General features: G+C 40.9%; 1 protein-coding gene across 1 annotated transcript; it reads left to right on the forward strand.

Annotated features, from left to right (window-relative positions):
* Nucleotides 1-905: 905 nt before the first annotated feature.
* On the forward strand, nucleotides 906-9,617 carry LOC129778595 (polycomb protein Scm). The gene is made up of 6 exons (XM_055785586.1): nucleotides 906-1,063; nucleotides 1,131-2,131; nucleotides 6,974-7,450; nucleotides 7,515-8,415; nucleotides 8,487-9,034; nucleotides 9,095-9,617. Exons 2-6 carry the CDS (start codon nucleotides 1,496-1,498, stop codon nucleotides 9,233-9,235), a joined length of 2,703 nt encoding a protein of 900 aa, XP_055641561.1. The 5' UTR covers nucleotides 906-1,063; nucleotides 1,131-1,495; the 3' UTR covers nucleotides 9,236-9,617.
* Nucleotides 9,618-13,173: the final 3,556 nt, after the last annotated feature.

A 13,173-nucleotide genomic window follows, 5' to 3' on the forward strand; every position in this document is an offset into this window, starting at 1 on the left:
ACTAATCGATAATATATTTCACGATTCCTTGCGCGAAATTAGTATCGTTTTTCCAAATCACAACAGCGCAGGTTATTAATGGGCTGCATTTTCACCAGTTGAAAGTCCTGTTTGGCAACTATTAATCAACGAAGAGGTGTAAAACGTCTTCCTGTTGTGGAATCTATCGTACGGCCTGAACCAATCGGTATAGTATTGGAGATTTTCGAGATAGTCGAAAAATATATTTCTGATAAGGTATCTGTTTCACTTTCTTCTTGCGCTCATGAACCACACCAACTGATAAAAACATGGTAGAAGATTTTCATATATTATTGAATTATAAAATCGTCAAAAATCGAACGAAAGTTAGGTACTTAATTGTCATTACAATTTAGGTGTTGACACAGGAGATGTTGTGTTCCATTAGAACAATGCAAGACCACACAAGGCAGAAGCTCCGGGAGCTTGGTTGGGATGGTTTAATGCATCCACCATATAGTCCGGCCATGGAACTAAGCGATTACAAGCGATTTTTCTCGCATTGGAAAACTTCCTGGGTAATAATAAATTGAGATCAAGAGAAGATTGTGAAAATCGATTACTAGAGTTTTTCGTCAATAAGGATCAAGAGTTCTATGAGAGAGGCATTATGAAGCCACCTTCAAAATCGTAACAAATTATACATTCTCCTCAACGCCAGATGGTGTACAGCATTAGATTCACTTTGAGCATTGAACGTACTCTTTTGAAATATTGCATCATAATTTCTTCCAAATTCGTGAGTCCTGACGCTTGACGCTTGAAATATTACCTGAATCATCCATGAAAAACAAACATTCGAATTTCGAACAATATAATCGGCCGAAAAGGTAAACCCACAAAAGTCAAAACGCAACGTCGTAAAATGAGTGAACGAGATAACTATAGTAACGTGTTGTGAGAAAAAGGAATAGCAGACGAGAGTTCGCTTGCTAACAGTGGTAGCCAAAGTGAGAGCGTAGAAAAATAAAAATTTTGACAAACGCGTCTTTTATTCGAATGGAGTGTCATCAGTGGCCAGAAAAGAAGAGCGGAAGAAAAGGTGAATTTATTCAATTTTCACCGATAAAATATGCCTCAATATATTGGCATTCGTGTGTAAATTTTAGCGAAACATTTGATGCGGCACCTAATCATTTGTCGGTTTTTTGCGTGAGAAAAAGTTCGAACACTATCGGCGCGATGTGAAGAAGCCAGCAATTATCGAGTTGGTAGCAAACTGTGTGCCTGTGCAGGCAATGACGCGAGGGGATAATAAGCAGAAAAAAGTGGCAAGAAATCGATTCCCGCGGGTGAATGAGAGAAAAAAGAAGGAAACATCAATTGGAATTTGCCAGAAGAACTAGAATCAATCTGTTTTGGGACGTGTTTTTGACATTTCAGCGATAAGGTGGTAAAGTATCGGGAAGCAGTAGAGGGAGTTGAGTGCAAAATAAGTGGGTTGACAACTGGCTGACTCAGAGGATATTCTGTGATGTCCGCATCTGGAAGCTCGTCTCCAGGCAGTAATAGCAACAACATCAGCAGCAGTAGCGGCAACAACGGTACGGATAATACCGAACGACGGAGCAGCAATAGCAGCATTTCCGGGTCGGGAAGGACTCCCCGCAAGTTGTCCGCCGGTAGTTCGGCGGGGAGTAACGGGACGACCCCCAGTAGCAACAGTTCCTGCATCTGGTGCGGTGAAAATAAAACCCCCCTCAAGTACATCCTGCCGACCCAGAACGGAAAGAAGGAATTCTGCTCGGAGACCTGTATACTCGAGTTTCGCAAAGCATATAGTAAAGGCGCCTGCATCCAGTGCGATAATGTGATACGAGCTAACGCACCAAAACCCAACTATTGCTCGACATTCTGTATGAAAAAGCATCAGAAGAAAGCGTTGGCCAGCGGCGCATCCGCAGGGCAATCGGCCGATGGAACAGGCGCATCCACAACAGCGAACTCGTGTGCCAGTTCGAAGATTAACAACAATAATAATAACAACAACAATAATAACAGTAATGGTGGCAGCGGCAATGGTGCTAACAATAATACCACAAACCATGGTCGGAGAAGCAATGGGAACAATTCCCCTGGTCGGGAATCGAGTTCCGCTAGAATCAGTCCGGTAAGGTTGACTTTTCTTTTCAAATGTAATGCTGTGTACGAAATGTTTGTTTCTACAATTGACTCAATGATGAAGGGTCTTGGTTGCGTAGAAATTCACTGACTACTGACTGAGGACGAACTGATTTGATTTTGTATACTCCAGATTGCTGTTGAAGGAGAGTATGAATTTTGTTTAAGTCTTACGCGACAGGTTCATTTAAAAAAAATGTAACCAGACGATTCCAGCTATGACAGATCCTCTGGTATATCAGGTGTGTTACGTTGTTCATTAAACCGAGCATACGGACCAATTTCATGAAATGTTTATAATAGATTATAATGAGTTTCACACTTACTCAGTCTATTTCTAAACGTCCCGAAACAATCAAAATAAATTTAACCGAATGAACATACATATTTCGATTTCATTCACCTGCTATCGAAACAGTGGATGCATGTACCATTGCGCTTATGAAGTATCTTAATTTTTCGACTGGTTCGTCACTCGGACCACGGCTTTAATTTCATTCCAAAGTAAGAATTGAACTCATGATCTTTAGCGTGAGAGGTACGGAGGATTCCATCCAAGCATCCGTTGGATTTCTGTCGGAGAAATCAGTGTAAAACCGACACCCTACGACTTCAAATCGTTACAAAACCACTCTTGATTTTTGCATAAACCATTCCACAGTGTTAAGTCATCATTTTTTGGATTGTACTTGAATTCTGACAGAACACAAAAAAAAATTGTTTTTTAGGTGAAATAAATGGGAGTACGGGTAAGATCGACACCCTGTCGGGGTAAAATCGGTAATTTCTAAGTACTAAAAGGCTATCCATATACTATGTAGACACTTTAAAGGGGGCAGGGGGCAGGGGGCAAATGATACGTTATTGGATTGCAATGATTTTGAATAATAAAGAAGCAAATAAAATTAATGTATTTCGATTGCAAACAAAAGCTGTTGCTGGTTTAGGTAGCTCTCGCTGCTGATGTAGTTCCAGGTTGGCGGAACGAATGGTTCGGATTCCGGTCTAGAAATCTCAGCCAACGATTATATTTTTCTTATTGAATAGGTGTTTCACTTTTTTTTGCCGAATCAAAGGCCAGAGGATTTAATAGAAACGGTTCTCAAGATCGAACAGGTGACGGACAAACTCCTGCTGCTTGTCCGGAGTAAAAAGTGTTGGTCTCAGTTTGGTGTACATCCATTGGAGATGTGGCCGATGATCCCTTTTTGTTGACATGCCCTACTCAATGTTGGTTCTGGCTGTTTTCAGCTGAATATCAATCCAGCTCTTCCGTTTTGTTTTCCAAACATAACAAGAGAGCAAATTTTACATGTCAGTCATCGATAAGCCAACAAACCATCTGCTGTCTCACAAAATACATTGAACAATGATGTAAGATGAATAAGGCTCATAAATGGTACGAATTTTCACAAATTTTCCGACTAAAAAACCTAAATTTCACTAGCGAAATTCTACACGGACTGTCCCTGTTGGCTGACCGGTTGTTTGTTTTGAAAGCACAACAACTTGCGCTGCTGTTGGGTGACTCGAAACGTAAGAAATGACAAGTGTATACAGGGGACATCGGAAAATTCGCAAAAAAATGCTTTTAACTGAAAAAATCAGGGGGTGTCGGTTTTACTCTGAGTTCCCCTATTTATATAGAATGAAAATCGTTCAACTTTACAAATGTGGTGTTTTGCATTACAGCAGTAATTTAGTAATCTTCCACAAATTTGCCAAACAATCCTGCAGGATATCCTCTTCTTCCCAGAGGAATTTCGCCGTCTCATAGTAGTATTACCAGGGTGGCCACCCATTCGGGAAATGCGGGAAAAAGTCGAGAATCAAAATACATCGGGAAAAATGCGGAAAAGTCGGGAATTGTTTCACGAAGTCGGGACTTTTTTTGCGCAGTGTTTTTTTTCGGCTCTCTAATAAGTTACTGCATGTGTTTTAGCGCATTACGACTTTCTAAGGGTGGGTTTAGACTAGGGCTATATTCATGTGAAGAAATATGATGAGATTTATAGAAATCGCATCAACCGTTTACACTAGCGTGAACTTCTATAATGAAAATATTCATATCTTCGGTGAACTTATTCACCTGAAGTAGAACTGCATCCAACTTTAGTGATTTCTCACCAGTGAGAAATTCACAAGCGTTTACATATGCTGAATTTATTCAATTTATATATACCTCGAATAAGTGTATCATATTTATTCTCACCCGTTTACACCTATTTTCACGTGCTATAGATCTCCCTAATGTAAACCCGCCATAAGCAGTGTGAATCTTTGTTTTTCAAAAAATCCTGTCGGCGAGGTGTGGAAACAAGAGAAGAATAAGCTCGAGGAAAGGTATCCAAACTTTGAACGGAGTTTTGCATTAGTTTTCCGGTCAAAGATATACGAGATTGTCGCACATGCTATGTAATATAGGCTGCTGGAACTAAAATTGATTTTTTGTGTTACGGCAGCATCGACAGTTAACCCCTTCCCGTATTATTTAATACGTCACACATCAAGTGATTTCACTACTCTGCTGAGCGCTCTAGCGCCCTATGTTATGCAAGTACCCACGAGTGAGACTCGATGTTGTACGGGAAAGGGTTAAATAGGTTTTGCGTGAATGTCAGACAGAGGCACCGATGGTTCCTTTCCTTTTCGATGACCTAACGGGACTTGTGAGACCTGTTATGGAAAAAAAAAATATGAAATCCGAACGACTGAAGTGAAATCTAAATCACCTCACAGAAACCATTCTACTGCTACCTGGAAGTATTAAAATTGGATTTGCAACGAAACCCGCAATCAACAAGCAAGGAATTCCGCAAAATTTCCGATGAAGGTGTCCTAATATTTTGTACCAGCTATCGTGAGTTCTACTGTGGACTGTTAAAGAAATTGTTCATACAATCCCCTTTGACATATCGCACTCGTTACCTAACGTGTATTAACCCGGATGTGATTTTAAATTTTCCGGATATAGCGAAGAAACGGACGGAGTTAGGCTTGGAAGAATTCGTCGATAAACAAGATTCGCCCGGCGTTTGTGCAGATAAAAGGAAGAATGAGTGTGGACAATTGTGTCCAACGTCTTCTGCTGTATCATCTGCATATCAATAAAAGATCAAAGATTGCATAACTCTTGGATGGAAATTATCACTCAGTCGCAGAAGGAGCTTCCAATTTCGACATCATTTGTGAAAAAAAGTTCTGAACCTATCGCATGGCAATGCATCATTGAAGAGAGAGGATTATCTTTGAAAAGCACGAACGAGGCTAGAAACTCAAAGATGTTGGTTTACACCCAGAAAGATGCAGTCTTGATGGTAGAGAAAATTAAATGCTCAAAAAGTTTTGAAAGTTGAACTGGATTTGTAATAACGCTCAATAAACATAATACGTTTAATTCAACTTCTTTTCTCTCATGGTTTTCTTATGGCATCCAATAGAAATATTCGTATCATTGAAAAATAGTAGCTGATAGTTGAAATGTAGATCCAGCATACGGCTCGAAACATGTCCTTAAAATAAATCAAGGCTCTGGGATAAAAATTGGACGCATTTTAAAGAAAAAGGAGTCAGATTCTGGGTCATTAAAAATGCTACTTACTTCGTGTTATTTGTTTCATCTCGTCTCATATGCTCCTATTACTGCTAAGCATTTTTATTCAGGGTTTTTCTAACAAGGTAGATTTTCTGTGTAATTTTATTATGGAATTTAGGGTCAACTCAGGAACTGATCATAGAAGGTATCCGGAAAATGCTCGGAATATGTTTGGATGTAGTCAATGAAGTTTTGGTCAGTTACTCTAATAAATGAAACTTTTTGAATTCGGAGTGGGGTGCATCTGATACGTTTGAAAGCGATTCAGGTCCCAGATACATATATTCCAGAAACAATTCCGTCCGTATCTCCTGAATCCAATATTCAAGCAAAAATCTGTTGCCGAGATACACACCGTCCAATTTTTTGTAGCATGTTGGAACATAAAGAAAACATGGAAACATAAAGTAAAAAACATTCGGGTTTCAAAATAAATTTTTACCAAACAAAACGACACAGTATTATTAAATATCATTTCTGGGAGACGTGAATTTCGTTAAAACATGCGGGAAACATGCGGGAATTCTAAAATTGAAATTGGGTGGCCACCCTGCCCGTAAAGCTTGGTTACGTACATCGTTACAATGTGAGGGTTCCACACAATTTAACACAAAAAAATCTTTAATAGATTGCATCTTCATCTGAGAATCGCTTCATTAACGAAACGAAGATGATCTTTTGAAGAAAATCGTGACTTGTAATGAAAATGGATAAATGATCAACAATGTTAAGCGGCAAAAAATTTGGCGTAAGTGAAAGGAGACCAAAATTCGGGAAAAATCATACTTTATTTCTGGTGGGATTTGGAATGGGTTCTGTATTATGAGCTGCTACCAAGTAACCTCTTATCCCACAAGTATGACTCGCAACAGTTTTCAACGAGGAAGCAAACATGTGGTTGAATCATTTTTAAATTAATTCTTTCTCATATTTTTCTCTCGCATGAGTATGTTACTTCCATAGAGGTTTCTTTAATTTTATAAAGATGGCGAAATATTGTGGAACAAAACTGTGGATATAAAATTGGAACCAGCCAAAAGGGTTAAAAGTCACCATAAATAGAAAAAGAAAGTTACAACATCGTTTCAAGGGATTTTAAGTAGAAACTAGCTTATCTGGGAATCGCACAACCGGAATATCTGTTACTTTGTCGTCCTGATAAATGTTTACGAAATTTAACTACAAGGAGGATACAAAAATAATTAATTAAAATATCTTCCGCTACTCATCCCATAGGTAACCACCACAATCGTTACGGGCGGCCCCTTTCAGTACGAGAGCTTTCACGTGTTCGACTGGACCGAGTACCTGCGGGAATCGGGAAGTGTACCCGCTCCGGCCGAGTGCTTCAAACAGGCACTGGTGCCACCCAAAAATGAGTACAAGATCGGTATGAAGCTGGAGGCGCTGGATCCTCGGAATGTCACCTCGACCTGCATAGCAAGTGTGGTGGGTGTCCTCGGGTCTCGACTACGGCTGCGGCTGGATGGCAGTGACAATAAGAACGATTTCTGGCGACTAGTAGATTCCAATGAAATCCATCCCATCGGTCACTGCGAGCAAACGGGTGAGATGTTGCAACCTCCGCTTGGGTTTCGCATGAATGCGAGCAGTTGGCCAACGTTTCTGTTGAAGACTTTGAACGGAGCTCAGATGGCACCGGCCCATATTTTTATGCCGGAACCTGCCACGCCCAAGTGCAATTTGTTTCAGGTGACTCGGATAAATATTTCGTTCAGAAACATGTAATATTAATTGGTTATTCTGTAATACACAGGTCGGACAAAAGCTGGAGGCGGTTGACAAGAAGAATCCGCAACTGATATGCTGTGCAACAGTCGATGCGGTCAAAGAGGATCAAATCCATGTTACATTCGATGGTTGGCGAGGTGCTTTTGACTACTGGTGTCGTTACGATTCTCGAGATATTTTCCCGGTCGGATGGTGTGCAAAAAGTTGCCATCCTATGCAACCTCCCGGACAGAAAAACAAGATGGACGGAAGTGGCACCCGATCGAAAACTTCTCGTTCCACGTTTGCTATGATTTCGGAGCCGGATTCAATGACACCGGCTTCTCCGGTGACGGCACATTTCCATAGCCGTTGTAAAGGTGGTCCTTTCATCAATAGCTCTAAGCTCCCCTCAATGGTTACTGCACCAAATCATCAAACCTTGGCGAAACTTTGCCTTCAAGAAGTATTAGCTGCTTCCAAGGATCATTCGCAACTTTCTCCGCTGCTGTTTGGTCTTGAAGGTGATGTCCATATCGTGACAGCTGCGGGGAAAAATTTTACTGTGAAAATTCCCGCGTATATCCGACAAAAAGGAAACAGTGGCTTGTCGGAGTTTCTCGAGACCTTATGCACAGCATGTAGAGCATGTAAGCATTTGATCACATTGGATCCTGGTCCAGAGCAGTGCGACGCTTGTATGGTGCAATCCCCTCCGCTCAAAAGACCAATCAAAAGCGAACCGACCGTCAGAAGTGCGAGTCCACCCCCAACGACGGCATCCTCGCCGAAGGCAGCAGCCACAACGCGGGAATCGCAACAGGAATGTCCCCGAAGTCCTTCACCCAAACGAAAAGCAGTGGAGCAAGAGACGGCAACCTCAACAACAAACAATGAACCAAGCTCATCCTCTCCAACGCCACCAGCTACGGCGGCTGTGAGTATTGGTAAGTTTCTAACAACAGGTAATATCATATATTCCGCTAAATCGTCGTCTATTTTTACATATTCTGTATAGTTCACCCGACGCCATCATCTACAGTGGTAGTTGCGAGCCCAGCGCCGCCAGTTACTCCTCCCAGCACTCCAGTGAAGATGGAAGTGGAGTGCTCGGTGGCTGAAGCTGCTGCAGCAGCTGCCGTAGCGGTCGCAGCGTCCTCTCTGGTCACAGTGTCTGGTTCCGCTGCATCACCTTCGCAGATACCCGCCCATATACCGCCGACAGCCAATGTAGCTCCCGCACCTGTCGCTAACACGGTGGTTCCGTGCCACCAAGTTCAACCGAGTATCCCGCTGGCCGCTCCTGTACAATCTGCCTCATCGTCATCCGCTACCTCTATTGCACCCATTCAAATGGTACCTGCCGCTGCTGTGGTTATGCCACCTTCTGCTCCCGTGAACTCCACACCAACACACGTGATTCCGAACACGAAAGTGTCAGCACCCAGCACAAGTTCACAAATGCCTCGGGGACAAACTAGCGATTGGTCGATCGAGGATGTGATACAGTTTATTGCCGTGCAGGATCCGGCTCTGGCTGTACATGCGGATTTGTTCAGAGAACATGTAGGAAACGTGTCGATGATTCGCAACAGGATTTGCCTCTAACTTTTCTGTTCTCCGTAGGAAATCGATGGTACCGCACTGCTGTGGCTCAATATAGACACCTTGATGAAGTACATGGGTTTAAAACTTGGACCTGCGCTGAAGATCTGCAATCTGGTCAGTCGAGTGAAAGGTCGTCGACATAATTTGTCTTCGATGTAACCTTTCGTGGCATATCTGTCGCAGATTTATCTCTCATTTCTGTGGTTACAGTATCTAAACGTTTAAAGCGATGATTTAGTGATCCACAAAACCAAAAAAAATGGATTGAAATCACGGGAGAAGTGAGTTGTGTAATTATTTATGTTCAATATAACATATAAGATTGAATGAAGGTGAAATACGTTGATGAGTTTTAAAATTCAAGTTAAATTAGTGATAAGATTTTCAATTCGTACGAATGTTTGCCTCACGGAGGTATGTAAATTGTGCTCTTATGAGGCATTATCACGAAAAAAGCACTTTTGTTTATTTTATTGTACATTTTCCTTTCCTGTGAAAGTTTAATGGTATGAATAAACTGAAGAGAAACAAATATGTTCAATTTAGAATGAATTATTTACACTTAGAAGTAATATTTGTACGTCGGGGTAAAAATGTTCATTTTGTTCTATAATTCAGGTGTAATCATTACTTTAATGAACGATTATTCTTCATTAGGACATGTAATTGTAAAGTCACAAGCAGGAATATTTCTTTGTATTATCAACCTGTAACAAAAACACAGACTTCAAATCATGGCTTAACACACAATGATGATACACACCCATTCTAGCAAAGTAAACAACAGGTGTACTAATCAACTAAGAAACAGCAGATCATAAAAAGTAAATTTCAAATTCACGGTTCAAATCTTGTTTCGGGACAGAATGGACCGGCGCCTAGTTTTGCTTCATCCCAGTCTAAAGCAATGTTGGCAACGAATCATAAATGCACATCCATCAGTTGTTAACTTAGATGTATAAGAAAATCTACCCGTTTCTTATTATTATTTTGTCAAATATGATATTTATAACGCAACCGTATAGGTTTATAACCAAATGCAATATCACAGTTATCTTACACGATAGTCTTGCTCACCCGATTGGCCATAGAAAATACGCTTTGCTTTTGAAGTCTTTCCATTCACTCGAACTACCACTTGAATCGTAGATAACCTTTGGTTTCTATCACAATATTTTTAAATTTCTCGCAATAAAACTCGATATACGGGACGAGCGTAACGTTGCAAGTAACACACCTAATGACTACAACGGACATCGTGTGATCAAATGCAAGTCACAAACGATCATGAGATGCAAACGTGACTATAATCAAACAGCACTCTCAATACACACTCGGACACACTCGGCTCAAATAAGAATCAAGACAGAAGGATAGTTAACCTGGCGAGTTACGTTCTTTTTTTTTGAAAAATATATTTGAAATACCCACGAAAAGAATACAAGATATGTACAGTAATTTTATCAGAGTGTATGTCAGCAAAATGATCAATCAAAACAATCACGAAAACGATCACTAAAAATATTTCATTGCTCGAACTACGACGTATTGGCACCACATTGCGTAACCTTTTATAATTTGCAAACAAATAGTATCTGGATTTAAAATGAAGCATTTTGGATCGATACTTATTGTTGCGTGAATATGTGACGATAGCGATAACAAGAATAACGAATAGAGATTTTGTGATGACTGTGAAATATGAAAACGTTTGCTGCACTTTCTATTGCTCGCTAGCCTAGATGACAATTCCCGTTTTCGTGCTCCCCTCAGACATGCATTGATCACGCTATTGTGGCCGTTTATCGTGCGAAATATTGGTATATTTATTTGGAAGAGAACTTAGCGCGCTTGTCGGACGCGTCATTGTACTGATCTGCACGGACCAACTTTATAAAAACTATATAGACTGTTGAAGAAGAAGTTGCACAGAAGTGTCGTGTTTTCGAACAGATTTGCTAAAAGTGTGACCAGGGTAGTAACAGTGTTCTAGCAACCGATCAACATCGACAGCACAAAGTGCCGGTAGGAAATTGCCTCTTTGATCCAAAAATATAATCCGGACGAGGACGTTTTTTTTGGCCGAATCTGGCCTCCGCCCATTGCGCGAAGAAGTCGCTGGAGGAGATGAACCGTTTGAAGATAGATGTTGTTCCGAAATTCGCTAACCCTCTGAGCGTCCCCCAGCTGCGTGCAATCTAGACACGTAAACCCTGGACAATCCTGAAGCGAAGGGTCTACTCCTACAATTTCGTGGCAAAAACGGAGAAGGAACTAATAAATAAAGCTTAGAAAGAATTGAAAAACATGCCAACATGTATGTTTTTTACAAAAATGACGAAAGTTTCAGCTAACTGCCGAAAGGTCGCCCGATACGGCTTCGAAACATTTTTGAAACATAGTCAAAAACATTATGTTTTATGGATAATTTGTCTCATTAAATTATATTTTGTAGTCTTTTCTATCGCCATCCGAAAATTGTCTTTTTCTTCAACGGAAACGTTATTTATCACCGATGACGATAAAGAAGAATTCTATGCGCAACTAGAGCACGAATACAATCGCTGCCCAAAATACGACATTCAAATCGCCCTCGGTGATTCGAAGACTAAGAGGAGGAGATCGAACCGGTAATTGGTAAGTCCAGCGCCCACGAACTAACGAAATGGCTTATGATTTATCGATTTCGAACTAACGAAAATAGCTTATGATTGATCGATTTCGCTGCCTTGAATAACATGGCCGTACGTAGTATCTTTCTTCAGCACAGTCTCCAATATTGTTACTCCTACCACATCCTACTTGAAACGCATATTGACCACGGTACGCAAATGGGCGATACTTTTCAGTTATTTTCAACGTCAGGAGTTATCGTGGCTCTAAAATTTATTAAAACTACTACCTAATATATATGCGTTCTTAATTTACAGTCGTCAATACAAAAAACATCAGTGCTCATCACGGTACTACCTACGACGACTGCAGGAACCTAATATAGCTGCAACATACGCACAGCGTCTTGAAGCTATGTTACTGGGGGTAGATGAACTGAAAGTTGCTCCCCTCGATGAATATCGTAACATCCTGAAAGTAACAATTAGCAGCACAGCAGAGACCGTCATGGGGTATGAACAACGTGATCAATGGAACGAATATCTATTATCAGTAGAGACCAGAGAGGTCCCCACGCGCCACATCTAGATCGAATTCAGAGCCGCATGTGATATCATAGTCCGACGTCAGTCATGGAGAATCATGGACGAACTCGGCTTAGGCAAAGCTTGTGTTCCGCACACTGCACCGCGCATGGTTCATGATGGTAGCACGTGCGTTAATCGAAAGAACGTATTCGACGGTAACGGACTTGTGTACGCAACTGAAACACCAAGCAGAACAGCTTGAGCTTGGGATCAATGCGTCTAAGACCAAATACATGTTAGCAGGAGGGGCTAATCGTAACCGAATTCTTGGTAGTAATGTTGTAATCGACGGCGACGAGCTCGAGGTGATCGATAAATTTGTCTACCTTGGCTCGCATATAAAAACCTACAATAACATGAGCGGTGAAACTCGAAGACGCACAGTCAACGAAAGTTGTGCCTTTTATGGGCTCTATAAATCCCTGAGATTCAACATACCACGTACAAACCGTTTTTTATGACGAAACAATAAACTTATTGGTGAAATAATGAATTAGATCTAGCATCTCCTGGGATATAGCATCAATGTGTTTGTTTCTTCTTCTTCAATTTTGTGAAGAAAAGGGAAATCTTTGGATTTTCATATTATCATCTATCGGAGATTATCTCAACGATCTTCGATGTAAAGTATGGGCGTATCAATTATGATAATTTATGCTCTACTGATGAGTTTGCAATGTTCAACGGAATTTCCAGCACTCCCAACAAGCTTCTGCATCCTTTGTAAGTGTGCATTGTTGAATTGGTAGCGATTCACTGGGTGTTGAAACATTGTAACGGAGAGCCTTAGCTCTTTATTAGGCCATTTGTATGGTAGCCCTCCCGCCCATTAGAGAGGATAGAGGAGTGTCGATTCACCATAAAACCTTCACATGCCAAATTTGGCTCGATTTGCTT

Source organism: Toxorhynchites rutilus, chromosome 3 (assembly GCF_029784135.1).
Source record: "Toxorhynchites rutilus septentrionalis strain SRP chromosome 3, ASM2978413v1, whole genome shotgun sequence".
In the NCBI taxonomy this organism is placed as follows: domain Eukaryota; kingdom Metazoa; phylum Arthropoda; class Insecta; order Diptera; family Culicidae; genus Toxorhynchites; species Toxorhynchites rutilus.

Excerpts from the sequence above, each read along its gene's own strand:
- LOC129778595 (XM_055785586.1), top strand. The coding sequence starts at position 1,496 with ATGTCCGCATCTGGAAGCTCGTCTCCAGGCAGTAATAGCAACAACATC. Across the intron at positions 7,451-7,514 it reads CCAAGTGCAATTTGTTTCAG|GTCGGACAAAAGCTGGAGGC; the intron begins GTGACTCGGATA and ends TGTAATACACAG. Across the intron at positions 8,416-8,486 it reads TACGGCGGCTGTGAGTATTG|TTCACCCGACGCCATCATCT; the intron begins GTAAGTTTCTAA and ends TATTCTGTATAG.